Consider the following 21,102-nt stretch of genomic DNA (forward strand, 5'->3'; position numbering starts at 1 on the left):
CCGCCCGGAGAGGCAGCCTAGCCAAACATGGGACGGGAGCAAACCGGAGACTCCATCGCACACGCGGAGTAAACGTTACGCCGTTAATCGCACGTGCTGCCGTCATGAACGAACGACGCCAGCGTACTCTGATTTCTTCATTGTTCGCAGATGTGTCGTTACCCAAGCATTGTGGCGAGGTGTGAGTCATCTCGGCACCTATACAGACGGTACGTACGTGCCAATCAGATTACAGCGTTTTAACCGAAGCTGCTAACGTTGCTTCTTCGTGCGCACTGCTTCAGAGCGAAGGCGCGAGGAGCGACAGTGTCCCAGCCAGAAAATGATGCGGTTCAAATGTGAATATGAATACCACCCCAAGCTCCCACGTGATATCCATTCCATCTTTTAATCCCGTCTATGTACAAATATTTACAGCGCCAGAATCAACTTGCACTTCTAAAGCAAGTATCTTCATCACCTCTTCCACCAAATGGGCGGTCCTACCTTGTATTCCAAATGGCTGGTCAGGGGAAATCTCCAAAATACCTACCTACGTCACAAGAACTTGTCTCACAAAATCAGTTGACATGTCAGCTTTAGTAACTAACAATTCAAGCACCGCTACGGGCCTTGGCTGCACACCTCAAGGCAGCCACAGTATTCCGCGGTCAGCGCATCATCATGTTAAAAGCTGCTAAAGGATCATCCACTACCACCTTCACGGATAACAATATTAGCTTCCGGTGAATGGCCAGCATAAACACCTGTAGTAAATGACGATGCCAGTATACACATTAACAGAAGTAAACATGATAGGAGTGCAAGTATGTTTATGGACAGATCTTCCAAGACTCGCAAGCAAAAAAAACAGCTCTGCATTTTGTTTCAGAAAACATAAGGTAGTATGATGAACTTGCCTTTGCTACATGGTCTCATTTTTGTTTCTTCTTAGGCTTCTTTGATGATATAAGAGCTGAGGAAAGTAAAGATTCAACGTCCTCCCTTTGACGCTTCCTCGCTGCAATTTGGTCCTTTTGACTAGTTACAGTTTGCTTAGCAGCTTGGCTTGTCGTGAGGTCCCGTATATGGCTGCTTGTTCCATCAAAATGTGATGAAACTGATGGATCCACCTGATTCGAGTTCCCAGATCTTGGTTGTTCAGTAAACTTCCTTGCCCCCTTGACCTTATTTTTCTTCATATCAGGGATTGTTGGTGGACCAGTACCACTGTTCCTATTTGCTAATTCCGAAACTGCGTCATGTTTAAGCAAGGAACCCTCTTTGTTTGAATTACTGAACCTTGGTGTTTCAGAAAACTTCCTTGCTCCTTTAGCCTTTTGTATCAAATTCTGCATTTCACGGTGTTGTGCTGATGAAGAACCATCATCCTGCTTGGCCGCTGATTTTACAACAGACTCATGTTTTGACGAACCCTTGATGGTTCCCATATCATTGTTTTGGTTGGCAGCCTTTTTGTCGTTATGATGTAACCTCACCTTGGGATTCTCAGATGGACCATGCTTAAATAAGGCCTTATCAGTTACCATATCAGCATTCCCATTAACAGGCTTATTCAATTCCCTTTGTCTTCGGACACGAGAGCCATCATGGGGATCCCCTGTTGCCAACCTTTTAGCAAGCTCCAGCTGATTTACATCCTGCACGGACAACTTCTTTTCTGCCCCTTGCTTTCTTATCACCGAATCCTGATCAATATCTTGTTTCAATGAGCCCTTGGTAACTCTCATATCATCATTCTGCGTTCTCGCTTCATTTTCTTGACTCAATTTTCTCAAGGTGGAGGCTTCAGTTTTACGAGTCTTTTGATCCCAGCGTGATGCTTGTTTTGCCTGATCCTCACGTAAACTTTTACCTTTCTTTTCTGTAGCACTGTCAGCAAGTCTCACATGTTCTTTATGGAGTTGTGCATTGACTGTCCACGAATTTGTCATATCAGCCTTTTCATTTTCCTTCTGCTGCTTAAGGTGACTATGGGTAGTACCATGAACATTTTGAAAGATCAGACTATAGGGCTTCTGAACTGAGATGAGCATATTCCGTTCTTTAGCATTCTGTAATAAGGAAGCCCAGTGTGAATTTGTCTGCAATGTTCTTGCGTTACCAACTATCCATAGAGAAAACCTGGCACGTGTTAGCGCAACATTCATACGCCTAACATCTGCAACAAACCCAATGCTACGTGCTTCACCAGTGTGATGCCTGTCACCTGAGGAGTTGGAGGCTCTAACAGTTGACAACACCAAGATGTCAACTTCCCGACCTTGAAATCCATCCACAGTATTGATTTCCATCTCAGCAACAATTTCAGGCCCAAAAAAAGATGTGAACCTTGAACGCAGCAAGGAGAGTTGACTCCTGTACGGAGTTATGATCCCTATCTTTCTACAGGAGAAATCTGCTGGATATCTGTTCACAAAGCAAGTATAGAACCTCAGTTACCTGCAAAATAAGACCCCCTCCAGTAGGCAGTGAAACTGTGAAAGCAAAGACAATACTCTTACCTGTTCTTTAAAAATGACAGTATTTCAAGTGCTGCATCAGCTTCAAATTGATTAGAGAGTGATTGTGCAGCAGCACTTGTTCCAGAACGCTCACGACCATCGGCAATATCAAAGAACATGTATGGACCAAGACAACTGTGATCATGGAAAGGGGCTGATTTCTCAGCCTTCTGAGCACCATCCAGCAGTTTGTTTTCATAGAAATGCAACGACGGGAATCTGCTAATGTCAGGATGCATTCGGTACTGCAGACAATACAAAATAATAGAGGAGAAATTAGCATACGGCCTGCAGTTGATAGCTCTTCTCAGTTTTCACATACAAATTTAGTAATCCATTAAGAATTGCATACTCAAACAAGACACAGGAAATATGTATGGGCTATATTCATAACTTAAGAAAAACCTGCAGAGCTTGTTACTTGCAATCATGTTAATGAGGTTGCTATAGTTTTCACATAAAATTGTATAAGGTTGCTCATCATTGGAACCAGACCATTTTTAGGACATAAAACTAAAAAGATATGGCACATAGAAAACTAAAATCCAAGAATTACAACATAGTTTGGCATGCTCTTTAATAAGTAACATCCAGGAAAGTAGTAAATAGCCTACTTAGTGCCAATGAGGCAAAATGCTGAAGGTATGAATCTCAAGAACAGGACTCCTGAAAATCAACCATTTTAGTGATCCCAACATAGTAGATAAGATCTCTAAAAGGATTTTAACTGATTTTTAGTGGTCTTTCACTCCACTGAGAAGTTTACGGAGAAAGCATATGCAGGAGTTATGACTAACCTGTTTAGTGAGCATAATAACTGGATAACCAGCTCTTTGTAGGCGTTCAAACATGCTGCACTCATAGAGAAACTTGCTAGCCAATCCAGACATCACGGTAGCAGGTAGCTGCTTCGGATCACCAACCTTCAAAAGAGACATTACTAAGTAAGAGATAGCACTGTAATGTTGCTTCAAGGTGTAGCTAAAAAATATTGTATAATCAGAAATATCTTAAAAGAGAGCATGCTACCATTATGCACTTAGTTCCTTTCGACTTGAGTAGCTGAAGTGGAATCAAAGTTGCAGGCTCAAGAGCCTAAATATGAGTAAACCAAAAGAAGCTTAGTGTTTAGCATATAATAAATATTAAATATAAAGCTAGCTTGATTTGAAAGAGGACAGTTAGTATTGAGAGTCTGAGATCCCACCTGTGCAGCTTCATCGATAACAACAACATCAAACAAAGCTTGCTCAGAGAAATTCCCATATTTCTTAGCTGAAGCAGTTTCCGAGCAAACTCCGTAAATATCACCTCCACACCCACTGAGCGTTGTCACAACAATCTCTGCTTCTCCGAGAATTGACTTCCTTACCTTGTGCTTAAGAGACTTGTTTTCATCAGCTATTTTCTTTTCACGTGCATGAGCAGTGGCAAGTTCTGAAGAAACTGCCCTTTTCTGTGTATATAAAATATTGAGCTTTGCACCAATTGCTTCATCAGAAACTTCATCCATCTCATCTTCATCGGGCACAGAAGATCCAGTTTCTGTCTTATCACCCTCCACTAGTTTTCGCCGTGACTCATAATATCTAATTCTGTCTACAACCTTCTCCAACCTAGCCCTGAGTGAACCAGATGATTCGCCATCGGATGAAATTTTGGATTCATCATTAATCTTTAACTCGTCTGACAACCTTTGTTCAACAAGTGTGTCAATAAAGAAAGGAATTGAATTAGGATGAACTGTCTTTGCATTACCAACCCTCACTATATAAGGTCTATACAGCTTTCCTTCAGTATCATACAATCCATTACTGAGTCTTGACACAAGTTCATCAACTGCAGCATTTGACTGCGCACATATTAGAGCCCTTCCTCTTGAAAGGATGCCTTTTGAAAGCCGTTCTGTCCTCGGGTTTTCTCTCTGGGAATCCTTTATCTGTTGTTTAGCCAGGGCTGCATCCTGCCAAGCTCTAGCTACTGCAGCAGTTTGACTAATCTTTGTTCTTGGCTTGGTAAATTCAGCACTAGCCAGCGATTCATTTCTTGGTAAATTGTAAGAGTTGTCGGCATGTAAAGAAAGCAATGCACTCACGATCGCAACAATAGTTTTTGTTTTACCTGTACCTGCAGGAAACGCAAGCATAAAAGATTACCTTTTCTGGTGGCTAAACTTACTAAAAATTGTGAATAGGGATCAAAACGACAAACCTGGAGGGCCCTGAATAAGAGACAGATCACATTTTGTTTTCGAGCTTGCTGACCCAATGGCAATACTTACAGCTTGGAGCTGGCTGTCATTGTAAGAAGACTTCAATACTTTCCGCAGAGGGCGTGCAAGTTTATCAAGATACACTTTTACAGATTCATGGTTGGTTGCAGTACATGAAACAGGATTCAGGATTACTGGAAGCACTGGGATGTCATTTAATGATGAGAGAGCACTGAATTCTCGGAGTTGAGGAGTCATGCTCAAAACCCGATTCAAGAACCATTTACTTCTTTCAACAAGAAGCCGTTTCACTTTATTTAAACGTGGAATCTCATTCGAGAGGTAGAACTTTATTACAATAATTAAAGCCTTATTTTTGTCACTCTCACGCCGATCCACCTAGAGAACAGTAAATACATTAGGAAAGACCTACAAAATTAGGTTATTAGAACATTGAACTTTTGTGCGCAACAGTAATACCTTTCCAAGCACATGGACTTGCTGACCAGAGCTTTTCAGTGGATCCTTGGTAAGCAGTATTAGATCATTCTCTATACACCCTTTAGATTTGACACACACTGTGTTCTCAGCACGCCCACGAACAACAAGAAACTCATCAACTCTTTCAACTGAGAGTATAGAAATAGAGCCGCACATCATATCTTCAGGAGGGGTTTCAACATAAGCATTCTGCAACTGAGCTTTGAACTCTTCTATAACAAGTGGCTGGAAAATCTCAACATATTGAACTTGTGAATCAAAGCAGACAGGAATTTGTTTTAAAGCAGGTTTCTTTACTGTCTCTGAAGAAGATAGCCCGACAATAGCAAAGTAATCCATTTCCAATATATTCTTAAACCAACTGTCCAGCTTAGGAGGACTAAAACGTCGGAAACTGGTATCCGATCTACCAGAAGACTGTCTCCTTTCAGCAGGCAACTGAAGTTGAACTATTTGCCTTTTAGGAATTAATATGGCAGACTTTGTTACACGAATTTGTGGTCTTCTGTAATTATCAAGTGCATGCTCTAAGGGATCATCTTCATCATCAGATATATCTCTGAAAATTGACTTAAATTTGCATACATCCGATGACAAATTTGGACGGGATGGTTGAGTAGTGGCGCTAACAGATGATTTAACCTTGTTTGGTAAAAGGGAAGTACTATTTTTATTGGCTGGAACACTTGGCATCTTTGTTCCACCTAATCCTTTTGAGGCAGCACGTGTGCCTCTATTCTCCGTCGATACAGGTCTTGAAGAGGCACTAACATCACTACGTGTCTGCTGTTTTAAGAACACATGTTTATCTTCAACTGGCATTGTTTGTACAGAGGGATTTTTTAACAGATCGGAAGCAGTAAATCCGTCATTCTCCTTCACTGAAGACAAAACCTCCTCACCAATGACATCATCTGTAGGCAAATTTTCTTCACTGTCCGAAAGAAGAATTATGTGTTCGGTGTCTGACGCGTGAGAGGGCTTCATGGTCTCAAGATTGTCCCGACCAGTATGTCTCTCCTGATCTGCGTGCCTAATCAGAGAAGGAATGGTTTCAACTGATTTTGTGGGCACCTTCTTGAACACCGCAAGATTAAGATTAGAAATTCTCCCTTTAAGTTCATCCATATCAATTACATCTGAAAGGAAGATAAAAGTAATTACCAAACATTTGGTGAAACTAGTAAAGTCCAGAATGCAATTTAAAAACATAAAGTTCTAACCGTGTGAAATGGTATCACCAAGATCTTCAATGTAGCGTTGAATGGTGTCACCATGTGAACCCTTTAATATTTTAAATAAAGATAGCATGCACTGTTTCCAGTGTCTGCTGATCACAAGCAGAGATGATTTCCCCCAGTTAATCAAGTGAAAAAGCCATGTCATATCACTAGGGTCCGGAACCATTGTCATCATACTGAATAGCTCAGCACAATATGAGTTGACTCTGCTGTAGACTAGGGGAAGCAACTCAAGCACTCGAACACATGATATCTGAAACAAAACTGCAGATATGAAGAGGCAAAAAAAAAAAGGATACACCTACTGATGTTAAAGATATTACTGCCGTACATATGTACCTGACATTGTTTGGTATTTATTAGCTCCTCTCCCTTTATCAGGCACGTGGAAATTAAAGGCCAGAGAGTTGCTGAAAGCAAAGTGCTGAACTTCTCCCAGGAAATAATATCTACAGCATGTTCTGGTGGGGTAATTGGTACATTTGAAAATGGTTGACGCAAGAAACCACCTTCAGAAGGTTTTGCTGGCTGTGGAATTGAAGGCTGTTGAGCAATGTCCTCCTTGACTAATTTGAATATGACAAAAAACAAGTGATGAAGACTATGAAAATCTGCCAAAAGTGACTGCCTTTCCACCTGGAATTCCAAAGAAGGAATTATCATGATTATTTTCAGCTTCAACAGAAAACATTGACAGAATGGGGTAAAAAGCAAGGGATAAGTTAGCATGTTCCCTCAATCCCCAAAACTGAACAACGCTATATTCCTTCATAACTTGGAAACAATCAAGACACTTCGAAACATTAAGTAAATCTTAGCATATGGTTCAAGTCAAGGTTCGGTTTCCTGCCGCAGCATTAACCGGTGCCCTACACTTCTCAAACACGCACACAAATTGTGTCATTTTGTATTAGAAGAAAATGTCAAGATGATGCCAGATTTCTTATATTGACTTCAAATGTTTTATACCAGTCTTAAAGTTTATTTAAAATTCAAATATGAACCTTTATATTTCAAAACTCAAATAGTCTGGAAGTGTCCACAACTCCACATCCCCTCCCTCTTCCTCTTTTTAGAACATATATGTGATAACCTCTTTTTTTTTTGTCAGCAAGAAATGCTCACCGTGTTCTGCAAACAAGTATAAGAGATACTAGAATACAGGTTTAGGAATGTATTGCTGCGCGGCATTTAGTTCCACAACCACACCATGTCATCTATTTGTTGTGTCCTATGTTTTTAAGGCGGTAAGGCGACCTAAGGCGCTGGGGGGGCGCCTTATCGCCTAGGCGACGCCTAAGCGCCTAAGGCGGGCATATTTGTAAGGCGCTGGGGGGGCGCCTTATCGCCTAAGCGACGCCTAAACGTCCAAGGCGGGACGCCTTAAAAACAGAGGTTGTGTCGCAAGACTTTGTTCTTGTTGATGGTTGCGACTTGGATGTGTGCATCCGAAGTTGGCTGTTGTTTTGACTTTTCACAACCATGACAAGTTGGAACACAAAAACTAGTTGCCGGTTTGAGTTTTCAGAGAGATCTGTATTAGCATCTAATGACATCTGTTCCTGAATGATTTAATCATTCTATTCAAGTTAGCAATGTTATGTTGGCCAGCCCATCAAAATGGAATATTGTGCCTTAATTAGGGTCCTAGTTGATTAAGCAAGTTTGTTAGCAAAGAGTTGAATCAGTTTAGAGATGGTATTAAAGCTTGAAGACTTACCAGCTTGACGATCAAGTCTGGTCTACTATATAAAGGGAACGACCCCTCTCAATAAAGCAGAGAAGAATATTGTCGTTTACTTCTATCTACTTTACAGTAATTAGGGCTACTCAGCAGTAGATCCTACCAGCAAGATCTGTGTACAAATATTCCGAGTTGTTTACAAGGTTTTTTAGATCATATGCAGTTATGCGCTGGCTTACAGTCGATAATCAGATAACTACCGCCTGGTAACTCATACTATTCAATTCAAATTTGGAATTTTGATCCATCGCTAAGCCAGAACCAGCTTGGAAGCAACCAGGTGAAATATGAAACCTCAGTTTATGCTCCAATTCCAAACTAGTTCCAATGACTAAAAAATAATATAGTCAAACATTACCAGCTGCACTGCATATCTTAGACCCACGAAAACAGCAGACAGTGAAGATGCACTCGAGCACAGAAATTGAAGCCCAGGAGTCAAACCCCGTGCTTGGGATACATGTTCCATGACAGCCCTCCCTGCTTGCCGCACATTCTGCATCAAGTACAATACTGAGTAATGCACTACTGCTAAATACTTATATGTACCAGGGATAGTATGGAAGACAATGGTAATGCTCTTACATCATTGGGATCAACTAGTGCCAAAATCAAGCTTTCCGCCATCATTGGTTCCCATGTCCATTGCTTTTGAAGCCCACATTGCTCAATTTGCATGATGACACGGATTGCAAATCTAAAAGATATTAATATCATGTAAGCATGATATACCAGGGAAATTTAGGGCTTAAGGTTTACAATCAGTAAAAGATATAACATGGCAATCTTGATATAATTCAGGAACACAAACTCAGATCACAAGGGATGAAACAGCGATCAACAAAATGGAGCCAACCTTTTAAATATTCTCAATAACAGGGTACCAAATTTTGACACCTTGAGAGTATTGATGCAATCCTTCCCACCTCCACCATCATCAGCACCATTTGGAACTTGCCATGAAAATGTTGACGAGACTTCTCCAGCATGTGACGATAACCAATCATTTACAGGCACTGACAAGTCCATAGCTAACCCAGGCTCCAAAATAGAAATATGAGATAGAGCCCAAAACACTGCTTTCGAAAAAGCCATAGGCAGTTTAGAGGGTTCCAACTGAACCATTACCAGATACCATAACAAAGGGACACATGTCCAATCCTTGCATCCCCTAAATGTCAACTTGTTCAGAGCTCTGAAATCACTCCAACAGCTGTACTCCTTTTCCGCGGTATCATCGGCAAAAGGCAATTCATCCTCGTCCTCGACAAACATGACAGAGTTGCTTGAATCACCCTTTGTGGCAGACTCATACTTCAGTTTAAAGGAAATCAAGGCAGAAGCATCAGAAACTATGAGAATATTGATGAGATCAAACGCAGGTTGACGCAGAGAACTATGCAAGGATGTATCATTTAACGAGCATATCAAAGATGGTCCCCTGTTTCACAAAATCAAGGTCAGTGGATGCCAGGCGACAAACAGAAAAACTAAGCTGGCCTCAAAATAGGTATAAAGAGTGGAATGCCAGAAGCAGTCTGCTAGAAATAAGTTAGTGATCTTCTCAAATTTAATCAGGGAGCAATGACATTGGGGAAATGCATGTACTTTCAAACAACAATTTTTAAACAGTAAGTAAAAAACTAAGGCTCTGCATTCTGCTAATATATTAAAATGTCATCTCCAACAGTTTGTTATGTCTAAGGCTAATTAGAGAAGACATTTAACATACTTGAATTACATTTTTCAGATTGGTAGGAATTGCCAGTATGATTGCTGTCTACAACTATTAGTTAATAATCCCTCGATGCGTATTGTTGGCGGCAGTACGCTCACCATCAGGCAACATGGCTTGTTGGGTCTGGCAGGAACATTTTAGATAAGTTTTGGGTATGGATGGTTTGACAATTGAGACAAATAGTAGTATGATCTTTTAGAACATGTAGTAAAACTGCTTTTAGTCCGTAACAAGTACCAATGTGTGGGCATCATGCTATTTATTTGAGATTTCACAGACCACAGATGGAGATTTTAGAAGCCTGATTGTCATCAGTACGTGATATGTTGGAAACCAGGGCTAGCTATAATACAACAATATAATACTCGCACAGCAGAAACATAATTAACAGCACAAGAATTCTACGAACCACCGGTGTATGGCATAAAAAGGCTTCAACGAACTATTAGATTGTGTCACACCCTCTACACTCATAGTAAGTGACCTAATAGATTGTGTCAAAGTCTCAAAGATAAGTACTGTTTGGTCATTACCACATATGGGCACATTCCGAGGCTGGGCAAGGAGGGTTCATTGTGTAGCCTCTTTGCACAATAAGAAGAGCAATCTGGAAGGAAATAGGTAAAAGGTATCAATAGCGTCAGGTAATAATCGTATATAATATATGCACTACCAGTAACCAAAATTACGTCCAATCAATAAAGTTTGAACTGTTAAGAAATGTATTTGCTGGCTAGATCTAGATCATTTCGTGCGGCTATTGATCATACTGTTCATACTATAAGGATAATATTACATCAAACAATGTAGCAGCATGGGATCACCATTTCTTAGAATCCCACAAGTATGTGAGCAGCTGTAAATGCATAGCATAAAAGCTTTGTGCCTATTCTGACATGAATCTACATTGTTTCTATTATGATTTCATCAGACATGCCACTTTCAAAATTAATGATCTAGGCACTGAAAAGAGGACTTTCTTGCATATTGGAATGTATAGCTGGTATACAAAACATTTCAAATTTGGTGCATAAATTTGTATGAATATATCATGCAAAAGAAGGTTAATTTTATTATGGAATTTTTAGAAACAGACAGAGTTCATGTACACAATATCTATACAATGTAATCTCAACAATGCACAACTAAGAAGCACTACATCAATACAATAAACAGTTAGCTTGCCAACATAGGTGGCATAGCCTGCACATATTTGAGAAGGACTTGAATGACGCACAAGAAATTGTAGAACTACTCTTTTTGAGGAAAAACTGTAGAGAAGGCCCCGATAGTGTAATGTAAAGCGCTCACACATCCTAAGGTTTAAGTTTGACCGAGAACTGGACCAACATAATGTTATGCAACACAAAGGTGATATCATCAGAAAATGCTTCGGAATACAAGTCTAATAATATGATTTGTGTCACATAAGACATAACCCACATTTCATCGGTGTGATTCTCCGTGAAACTTGAATCCTAGACGTGTGTGCCTCATATTTTTGAAATAGAGGGGGTAATATTATAAAAAGAAAAGACTATATGTACAAGGCAAAGGGGATGTGGAGGAAGTGAAGAGCAAGGCTGGGACTGAACTATGAAACAGCAGAAGAATCAGTCAAGCCCTTGAGGAGGGTTGTAGACCCCCATGACTCTAAGAGATTGAATACGAAACTCTTTTCTGGCAGGTGCGACAAAGATATAACACTAGGGGGAATATTGTCGGAGATGCACTCCTTTGCTTCCAAATACGCAAGAGGCTCATCAAGAGTTTCCATGTCTACTAAGCACATTTAGTAGATCATTACTCGATCCCCACTAAATGCCACTCTGATTCCAGCAATTGTAGAACTACTCGAAATGGTTCATAGCTAGTCCTAACTGGTTCATGTGGATTAGACGAATAGTTATTTCTATGGTGGATGGATAGTGGTTACTGATCCCATAAAATAAAATAAAGGTTCCAAAGACACTTCTATTGATCCTTTTGACCACCCACTTCATCACCAGATGCAGTGAATTCCATACCACACTCGGCAGAGTTACAAATATGATCGACTGTAAAAGTATTGAGGTAGATCATACTTCATTTGTTCCAAAATCACTCACTCGTTTAGGTCTTTCAAAAGAGAACGATGAATTAATACAACAGTCCACCACACGACGTTGGTGTGAAATATATGCTCAGCCATCAATCAAACACAGTTCATTTAATGTGCTAATGTTGTTGCTCCTTTATTGCCTCCCCATTATCTAGCCGTTAATTATATTATTTGCAGATTAGAACTACTCCCTCCGACCGGAAATACTTGTCATCAAAATGAATAAAAGGGGATGTATCTAGATGTATATTAGTTCTAGATACATCCCTTTTTATCCATTTTGGATGACAAGTATTTTCGGACGGAGGGAGTATAACTTCAAAACCCAGAGCGATATTCAAATAGTCCAAAGTCTCAAACAAGCTATTGATAGCCAGAAAAATAATGAGGCAATACAAGAACATAAGTTTCTGCGAGCATTTGCATTGAATTTTTAAGAATTAAAGAAGTAAAGAGCCATCAAAAGAAGTTAACCTTAGTAGCATTTTTTCTCATCAGTGCACTGAAATTACTACTCCGAGTTACTTGATGAAGAAGAAAATACAGAATATTCCTCCGTTGCTTCTCATGTTCGCCATCTTGTAGAGCTTCAAGGGACTGCATAATGCACAAAGGAATTAACTTATCATAATTCATCAAGATGTGGAAGATAAGAGGGTCACTTCATAACGAAAGAGCAACAGACATGCCTGAAGAAACGGGATGAAAAGATCAAAAATTTCTTTGTGACTTTTCTCATCTCGAGTGTGAAAACACTGGCCCAATAATGTGTTCCGAATAACACTAGGTGATAGCGTTGTTCTCAACCAAAGTTTGCAGCCTAAAACAAAGGTGCGTAGTTATGCAAAGGTGCAGGCTTATAGCATACTCATAGGCCATCAGGAACTCAATAACTACACTTACCAAGCATTTCAAATGATGCTTTGAGGCAACTAACAGCACATGATAAATCGAATCCGTCATCACTGACATGGTTAAGTACAATATTCAGGAAGATAGGGTATTTCTCCAAGATTCCATCTTCAAAAGCAGGTGCCTCGAGAAATCCAAGGCTGCAGACATACCCAATATATTAACAGATGCAATATCTATTATACTAGTCATGCAATTCATGTGTTAAACTTACATACAGTGATTTAAATCCAAGCCAAACATCAGCCCTTTGGAGCTGCACCCTGGGCCTTGAAGATTCTGGAGTAGATGGAAGAACTTCAGCATCCAAGAAATTGATATACTTTTGCAGTAAGGGTTGCAGTGGTTCCAGGTCAACCGCTTTCCTGCAAATGATTGATAAAGCAATTACAGACAGTATATAGTTATTATTTATTAAAATCAGACAGTGTTATGCCAAACCCAAAATGCTTATCCTGAAAGGATAGTTTTAGCACTTGATCAAAGTCAACTACTCATGTTGAGTTAAACAGGTGAGATTTCACCAAATTTAAGACTCTTTATTAGATTAATAGAATTAATGTTCTAGGCTGTCGAAGGTTGTGTAAAAGACAAGAAAGTCATACAGAAAAGTATGCTTTTGAAGGGCATATAACCAGATAGGAAAGAAGCATTTGGATATTGGAGAATATATCATATAATATTTCCTCCGTTCCCAATATAGTGTGTATATCAGCATTAATAATATCGAATAAATACAATATAAAAATATGTTTCATGGTCTATCTAATGATACATCTATACGCACTATATTTTGGAACGGAGGGAGTACATTATATTTGTGAATTTGGTCTTGGCAACATGTCCTGAAAGAAAAATTGGTAGCACTACCACCTATCTTAATTATTGTGAGGCACTAAAAATAACCAATACATGAAAGGAGATTAGTTTCCTTAAGCTTAGTTTTTGTTGTTAGCCCGTTACCTACCCAGCACTGTCTAATATAGAAATTCAATTTTAGACAATATAGAGAAGATATGTATGAACAAAATGCACTTTCCACAAGATACTCACCTTAATAAGAACAATACATTGATTTGGCATGTTGTCATATTTCATTTAGGGCTGGTACCTCTTAAGGGCTTGAGAAGTACAGACTAACATGGATTTCAAGACTGCAAGTGTAAGGTTTATTAACAACTATGACCAAACCAAAAACAGGATCATCAACCACATGCTTGATAGCTCTGGGCACAGTTTATTACTTTTGCCTAGTTAAAGCCTACTCCCTCCGTTCGGAATTACTTGTCACAAAAATGAATGTATCTACAACTAAAATACATCTAGATACATTCATTTTTTGGATGAGTAATTCCGAACGGAGGGAGTACATTCCACAACAACTTCTGTGAATCAAAACGATTATGAAAATGACAGGTACGTCACCTTAATTTCCCCATGGATCGGGATAAGCGAAGACCAATAGCCCGAGCTTTACCACTTTTGAAGAAAAGTAATGCGTAAACACCCTGCAATGTAAGTTTAACCATGGTGTGAGAAACTATATTTCAAGCAATGAGCAAAAAATAATTGGTGAACACCCTACTTGATTGTTTGAAACGACTGAGTGAGACATTACTTGTAGTGTTATGAGCATACATCAATGGAAAGAAGCAACTTACAGGATATTGCTGATTAGTTGAAAGGCTCACTTCATATGATTCATCAATTGTTTCAATGAACTTCTGGAACTGATTAGCCAGTGATTGGTCATCTAATAGAACAGGATACATCAAAACCTGTAAATAGATTAAAACAACAGTTTACCATGATAGCCGTGAAACTTAAGCCTGAAAACTATGTGACTGTTTACACAAAGAGATATGATTCATCGTATACTGATTTTGACCACTTTGCATATCAAAAATCAGCTAATTTCGTAAGTACAGAACTTTCCAAAAAAAAACTACACATCGGTGCATAAAAACAGCCCTCTGTATGGCATGCGCTGAGCATTTCATGTGGGGCTCTTTAGATGCTCGTCTTACATATCTTAAAAGCAATTAGGGAGAAAAACAATGCTGAATAAATACTAGTGTGGGTAGATATTCTCCAATAGCGCTGTCACTGGTGTATGGTTACAAAGGCATACTTCATGCTGATATTTGTCAGAAAAATAAGCCTGGCAATAAAATTTATAGATATGTTTCACAGGGCAATCGGTACTGTTAATGTTGCATAAGAGGAGGGGGGAAAGTATAACATAAATGGAACATACTTCGAACATTATGCAAACAACTTCTGCACCATGACAGGAAGGGTCATATTCCTTGAGCTGAATCATTGCATTTATCTTTTCTAGGTGCTTCGTAACCCTCTCTTCATCAAGATGCCGTAATACTTTCTGGAGGGGGTCAATACTACCTGACCGACATTCAATATCAAAAGATTCCTGTGCCTGGTGGTGTTCACACACACACTGTGTACAAATGCCCAGTTCTTGAGAAATCCGTGACCATATTGTTCTAACGAGTGAGTTTTCCTGCTCATCAAAGTAACCATGGAACATTTCTAAAAAAGGTCCCATAATATCAGCATATCCACACCAAATATGCTCTTCTTTTGGCAAACTTTCTAGAAAATCAAAACAATGTGAAAACCTGCAGGTGATTCAAGAAATCAAGTTAGGTTTTGTTAGGATCATCAGAGAAATTATCAATTTTATAAAGAGTACCATCAACTAGCTACTCCCTCCATTCCACATACGAATTCAGTGATATAATTTTTGCTCCCGCCGCAGTCGGTCTCGTTGGTTAAATTTACAGTCAAACTTGGATCTTGGGAAGCGCGGGCGCACTACATTGTGGAATGGAGGGAGTACTAAAATAGATGAGAAACTCTTGACTCCAAAAATAAGGCACGTTGCAGGGAAAAGAACAAATTCACCCATTTCCACTATTTTTGGTGTACCAATGCAAGTCAGTTCCCAGTATAGACCACCAAGACTTCAACCAAAGTAACACGACACAATTTCTTCACAACTGCACAAACTCAAGCCTCTATCAAGATATAGTTCAAGCTGCTTTCTTAATTTAGAAAAAATTAGCAACGTTAGTTTTGCTTTCCTGAAAACACCATTAACAGAAGTACATAAACAAGAACTCATGATACGTGGGATGGAGTTGACAAGTTGAATCTAGATCCTTGAATTTGGTATCCAAAGTGGTATATTTTTGGAGTATTCTATTAGTTGATGGCCAGCTATGACATTTCGAATTTCAAATTAATCTCCCTACTACAAGAAATTCTGTAGTCAAACCCAACAAGTCTACATTGTAATCATTCAGTTTTGCATATCAGAAGCTCATGTACAATATATCATTTGGACTCCAAACTTGGTGCCCACAGGACTACTTTTGTGCGCATTGTAAATCTGCTAAACAATGTGATCTCCAAACTCCAAAGTTCACAATTCCTATCAACACAAAATAGTACCAGTAGACTTCCAAAAGCACGAATTCCACAGTATCAATGCTCCTACTCGCATTGTCAACAAACTCTGAAGTCTGCAGGAGTTCTCATCGCACAGCATAGGCGCATAGCTAGCTCTATCTGTGTTACCTAATCCAACCGAGAACCGACCAAATAAATTCAGAGACTCGCCCCTATGCAGCTTAAGCTGCCTAATCCCCATCAGCGCAAGCATTACTACTGCATTGCATTGCTCATCCCAACCGGCGGTACCCTAAACCTGGGCCGCGACCACTAAACCCGCGCGATTCATTCGTGAAGCGGGGAGCGACTAGGGGCGGAGGGCCGTACCACTGCTCCTTGGCCTGGTTGAGGCGGCGGCGGCGATGGTTGGCCGCGGACGGGTCGCCGCGGTCGTCGTACGCCTCCTCGTCCTCCTGGATTCCGCGCCACTGGTCGAGCAGCAGGCCCCGCCGCGCCGCCCCCATCGCCGCGTGCGGCGGCGGGTGATCGGCGGCGGGACGGCCGGGGGTCTCTTCGTAGGGTTCCGGTGGTGGTGGTGGCGGCGATGCCGCGCGCGCGAGACACGAGACGGAAACGGCGTAGTGGGGCTTCGGAGCCGAAATGCGATTAAAGGAAAAGAAAATCGATTGTGACTAGAAAAGTTTATAGAGAGTCGGCGGTGCGCCTCGCAGATTTCCTGGTGTTTTCGGTGCTCCGAATTGTTGGGGAAATTTTACGTCAGGAGGCGCTGCCGCCCAGGGTCACCTCGTGGGGAAAATCCCTTGTTGCACTATTACGGCAAACGGCAGCCCCATCCCGCATGGATTAGTACCACTAGTCACATTTGTTGCAAGTTAGTATCAACTCTCGGACTAAGGGGGTGTTTGTTTTCAGGGACTTTTTGATGTAGGGATTAGAAAAAATCCCTAACAAACCAAATAGGGTGGGACTTTTTTGAGACTTTTTGCTAAAAGTCCTTAGAAGCACCTCCTTGAGAGTCTTTTTCAAAAAATCCCGAGGACTAGAAAAAGTTCTAGGACTAGAGAAACAAACACCACCTAAGTGTTGCAAAACGGTTTGACAGCCGTATAAGCACGTATCGTCGTGTATCTGATTGAGCGGCCCCACCTGTCAGGTGACACGCTGGCCAACCCACGCGCGTCGCTCCGCTGAGTACGACGAAGCCGGCTCGGACGTTGTAACTGGCTGGGCCTGGTCGAACCGAGCCACCCACCGCACCCTCTTCCTCGGTTCGCCGCCTCGCCCTCGTCTCTCCCATTCGTCACTGCTCGTCCCGCAGTCCACTGCCACCATTGTCGCGCCATGGTGTTCGAGGATGAGAGCAGCAACGACTCCAGCCTGCAGTACATCAACTCCTCCAACAACGGCATGCAGTACCAGGTCAGTGGTAGAGGTAGGGTTAGGGTTAGGGTTAGGGTTTCTGATTTGGGGATTTGGGGATTTGGTTGACTGATTTGGCGTTTTTGGTTTATTTTGCTCCTAGGGACGGATTCAAGGGGGGGCGAGACCCCCCCCCCCCGACGATTGCATCGCCCCCTTGATAGCGATCAGTTTGCTCGCTAAATTTTCTCTCTATAACTGCATGTTGCTTGCTTCGCCCCCCCTATGGGTTCCCTTAGCCAGGGCCCGCGTATTTTTTTCCAAGAAATTGCATGCAAAAGGCCCAAATTCTAGAAAATGAATAAAAGGAAGCAGCCCAAAGCAATACACCCGTACGCACAGTTTAGATCTCCTCCAATCACCCCTTCAAAAAAGATCTCATCTAATCGCTTCTTTTCCAATCTGCTTCTACGTTCGAGGCTGCCGCCGGCAGCCAACCGCCTGCTAGATCGTCTATCGAATCTCTCCGTCGAGAAAGGAAGAGGATATGCAAGTGCCTCCTGTTGATCTACGGTACATTCTGGCCGGCCGGCCGTCTTTCAAATAAACCAAAACTTTGGTTTGACCAAAATTCTGGTCGGTCGGCTGCATTTCTTCTCCAAAACTTTGGTTTGGTTTGACCAATTAGATTAATTTTTTCTTGCAACGGGAAGAGGTGCTTTGTGATGGGTTCGATCTTGCGATGCTCAATCTCAGTGACAGAAGGAGACATGACACGCATGTATCATTGCCATTAAGGATAAAAAGATGGGTTATATTCCTACATGAATAGATCTTGTCTACAACATGTCATCGTTCTTATTGCATTACTCCGCTTTTTCATGAACTTAATACAGTAGATGCAAGCTGGATAACGGTTGATGTGTGGAGTAATAGTAGTAGATGAAGGTAGGAGTCGGTCTACTAGTCTTGAACATGATGCCTATACATGATCATTACCTTGGATATTGTCATAATTATTTGCTCTTCTATCAATTACCCAACAGTAATTTGTTTACCCACCATATGTTATTTTTTGAGAGAAGTCTCTAGTGAAATCTACGGCCCCCGGGTCTATTTCCTATCATATCAAAACCCAAAAATACCTTGTTGCAATTTTTTAATTTTCATTTTGTGTTTTTGCCAGATCTATTTATCAAATCCCACACAATTTAATCTATCTCAATATCGAGGAGGGATTGACAACTCCTCTTACGTGTTAGGTTGCAAGTATTTGTTATTTGTGTGCAGGTGTTGTTTGCATGGTGTTGTTTGGTTCTCCTACTGGATTGATAACCTTGGTTTGTAACTGAGGGAAGTACTTACGTTTGTTGTGTTGCATCCTCCTCTCCTCTTCGGGGAATTACCAACGCAGATACAAGCAATCATTTGGCAAGGAGCATAGTTAGCAGTGGAGATGCTCATTGTCTAGTCATTTAGTAGTATTGATGCTCACTGGAACATGTTGTGTAGGCATGTGCTCATGCATTTTTCTGTGTAGTTAAATTGGCCACTAGATGTTAGTGTTATATTTGGCCAGGAGCTTAGTTAGTAGTGGAGATGCTGATTGTTTAATTGAGGCAATTAGGTGATTCACTAGAGTATGTGCTCAAAGTTGAGTGTTTTATAGCTGTTGTTCTTTATTGTTTATTGTAGCAGAATTTGTCTTGGAGCTTAGCTTGCAGTAGAATTATCATTCTTTAGTTGGCCACATGCCTAGGTTATAGTTGTTGTGATGTTTCTTGATGTTTAAAGTTTGCCATTTGGAAATTGGAATTTTGTAGAGAGTAACAATATAAGTATTTGCTATATTGCAGGAAGGTCAAAATTATGGTTTTCTTGGGTGGGTTAACCTAGAGTGGCCTCCCACAATGCAAAATGCATTGTTGAAGCTTTGTGAAATGTATGAATACAACATGAGTGGTAGGAGGAAGGATAACCTGGAGAGTTCACTTACTATTCACCCCTTACAGAAGAGAAAAAGAATCTGGATGCCAACTATGACAGACTAGTTGAAGATGTTCATCAACTTCTCAATGCCCGGGAGGACAGGGTACCAGGTTTTAGCTATGTGCAGGCTAAGATGCAGGGTGCTGAGGAGAAGAGAGTTGAGGTTACCAGTGTGTTGGTGCAATATTTTGCCTCCTTATGTTTTGGAGTTTGTTGACATAAACAGTAAGGGACTTATTGTTTGCTAGTGCACACAGAGTAACAGGTCCCTGAGTCAAGAGGAGTTTGATTCAAACACCGAAGATAATCCTCTGCATGGAAGTGAAGGTTATCACCGAAGATTATGATAACAAGAGTGACCCCTCAAAAATTGCTGACACGAAGCAATTGGTTCAGTGCTCGTCCGAAGGAAGTGACTGCGACCGAGAAGATTGAAGGCAAAGTGAAGACGTAGCATTTATTTTGTTGTTTCCCTTCTCTTTATTGAGTCATAGGACCACCATACTACTAAGACGGGTGTAGCGTTTGAAACTTTGATTCTCTTATGCTAAACCCAAATCCTATGAAAGTTGCAAGAGAAATCTCTTTGTGTTCCGAGCAAATACTTGCCAGCAAGAGACTGTGATGTTCTTAGCTGCAAGAGATTTGTCTCTGACCGAGGAGTTAGCATTACTTGGTCCTCAAGTAATATTACCGTTGCTCTTGAAATCCGACCGTTGTGAACCAGTCGGTTGGCCATTGGCTAGACCACATGTCCAAAATGGTCATTTCCCACCAGGGAAGGCTACGGCTATAAATAGCCACCCCGCACCAGTGTTGTCCGGTGGCTGCTCCGTTTGATTGTGAGAAGATTATTGAGCGACCCCCCTCTCCTGAGTGATTTGAGTTTAAAATCCACCGAGAGAAAACCTCAGAGCCGAAAATTTTGATAGTGGTTCAGCATTACTCGAATCTAAGTCCAGTACGCTCCGCCTATTACTCTTGAGAGCTACGAACTCTCTAGACGGTTAGGTGTCAATTTCTTCAAAAACTAAGAGTAATTATGGTTCTCGAAGAAGAAGTCTATAAAGGTTCGAAGATCGCCTCAAGTATCTACCATGAGTGATCGGCATTGGTTGACGAACCAATTGTCGAGGAGAATAGGGCGAAGAGAGTTTATCCTCTATGTTAAATCACAACCCTTCCAATCAGACGTAGTCCTTTTGCAGAAGGGCGAACTGGTCTACCAAATTCCTTGTTGCCATCGAGCATCACTAGTTATCTCTGCTTCTCCTCTTTACATTCGAACTGTCTCAATCATGTGATTTGTCTCGATGCATGCTTTTAGTTTCCATTCTGTAGTTTATATTCGCTCACTGTACACTAT

General features: G+C 40.9%; 1 protein-coding gene across 3 annotated transcripts; it reads right to left on the reverse strand.

Moving 5' to 3' along the window:
* Positions 1-323: 323 nt before the first annotated feature.
* LOC119310911 lies at positions 324-17,014 on the reverse strand. 3 transcript variants are annotated; one of them, XM_037586530.1, is made up of 22 exons: positions 16,755-17,014; positions 15,211-15,592; positions 14,615-14,731; positions 14,379-14,461; positions 13,172-13,318; positions 12,945-13,093; positions 12,731-12,861; positions 12,516-12,638; positions 10,474-10,547; positions 9,059-9,643; positions 8,788-8,899; positions 8,561-8,698; positions 6,798-7,094; positions 6,441-6,711; positions 5,197-6,356; positions 4,716-5,115; positions 3,712-4,631; positions 3,534-3,599; positions 3,302-3,427; positions 2,505-2,749; positions 900-2,409; positions 324-698 (listed from the first exon to the last, which is right to left on the reverse strand). In XM_037586530.1, the coding sequence occupies exons 1-21, from the start codon at positions 16,889-16,891 to the stop codon at positions 915-917; spliced, it is 7,158 nt and encodes a 2,385-aa protein (XP_037442427.1). In that variant the 5' UTR covers positions 16,892-17,014; the 3' UTR covers positions 324-698; positions 900-914. The 3 variants fall into 3 exon arrangements, with proteins under 3 accessions (XP_037442427.1, XP_037442425.1, XP_037442428.1); XM_037586528.1 differs by having other exon boundaries at positions 324-746; XM_037586531.1 differs by lacking the exons at positions 14,615-14,731; positions 15,211-15,592; positions 16,755-17,014 and having other exon boundaries at positions 324-746; positions 13,168-13,318.
* Positions 17,015-21,102: the final 4,088 nt, after the last annotated feature.

Source organism: Triticum dicoccoides, chromosome 5B (genome assembly GCF_002162155.2).
Source record: "Triticum dicoccoides isolate Atlit2015 ecotype Zavitan chromosome 5B, WEW_v2.0, whole genome shotgun sequence".
Taxonomy (NCBI): Eukaryota; Viridiplantae; Streptophyta; class Magnoliopsida; order Poales; family Poaceae; genus Triticum; species Triticum dicoccoides.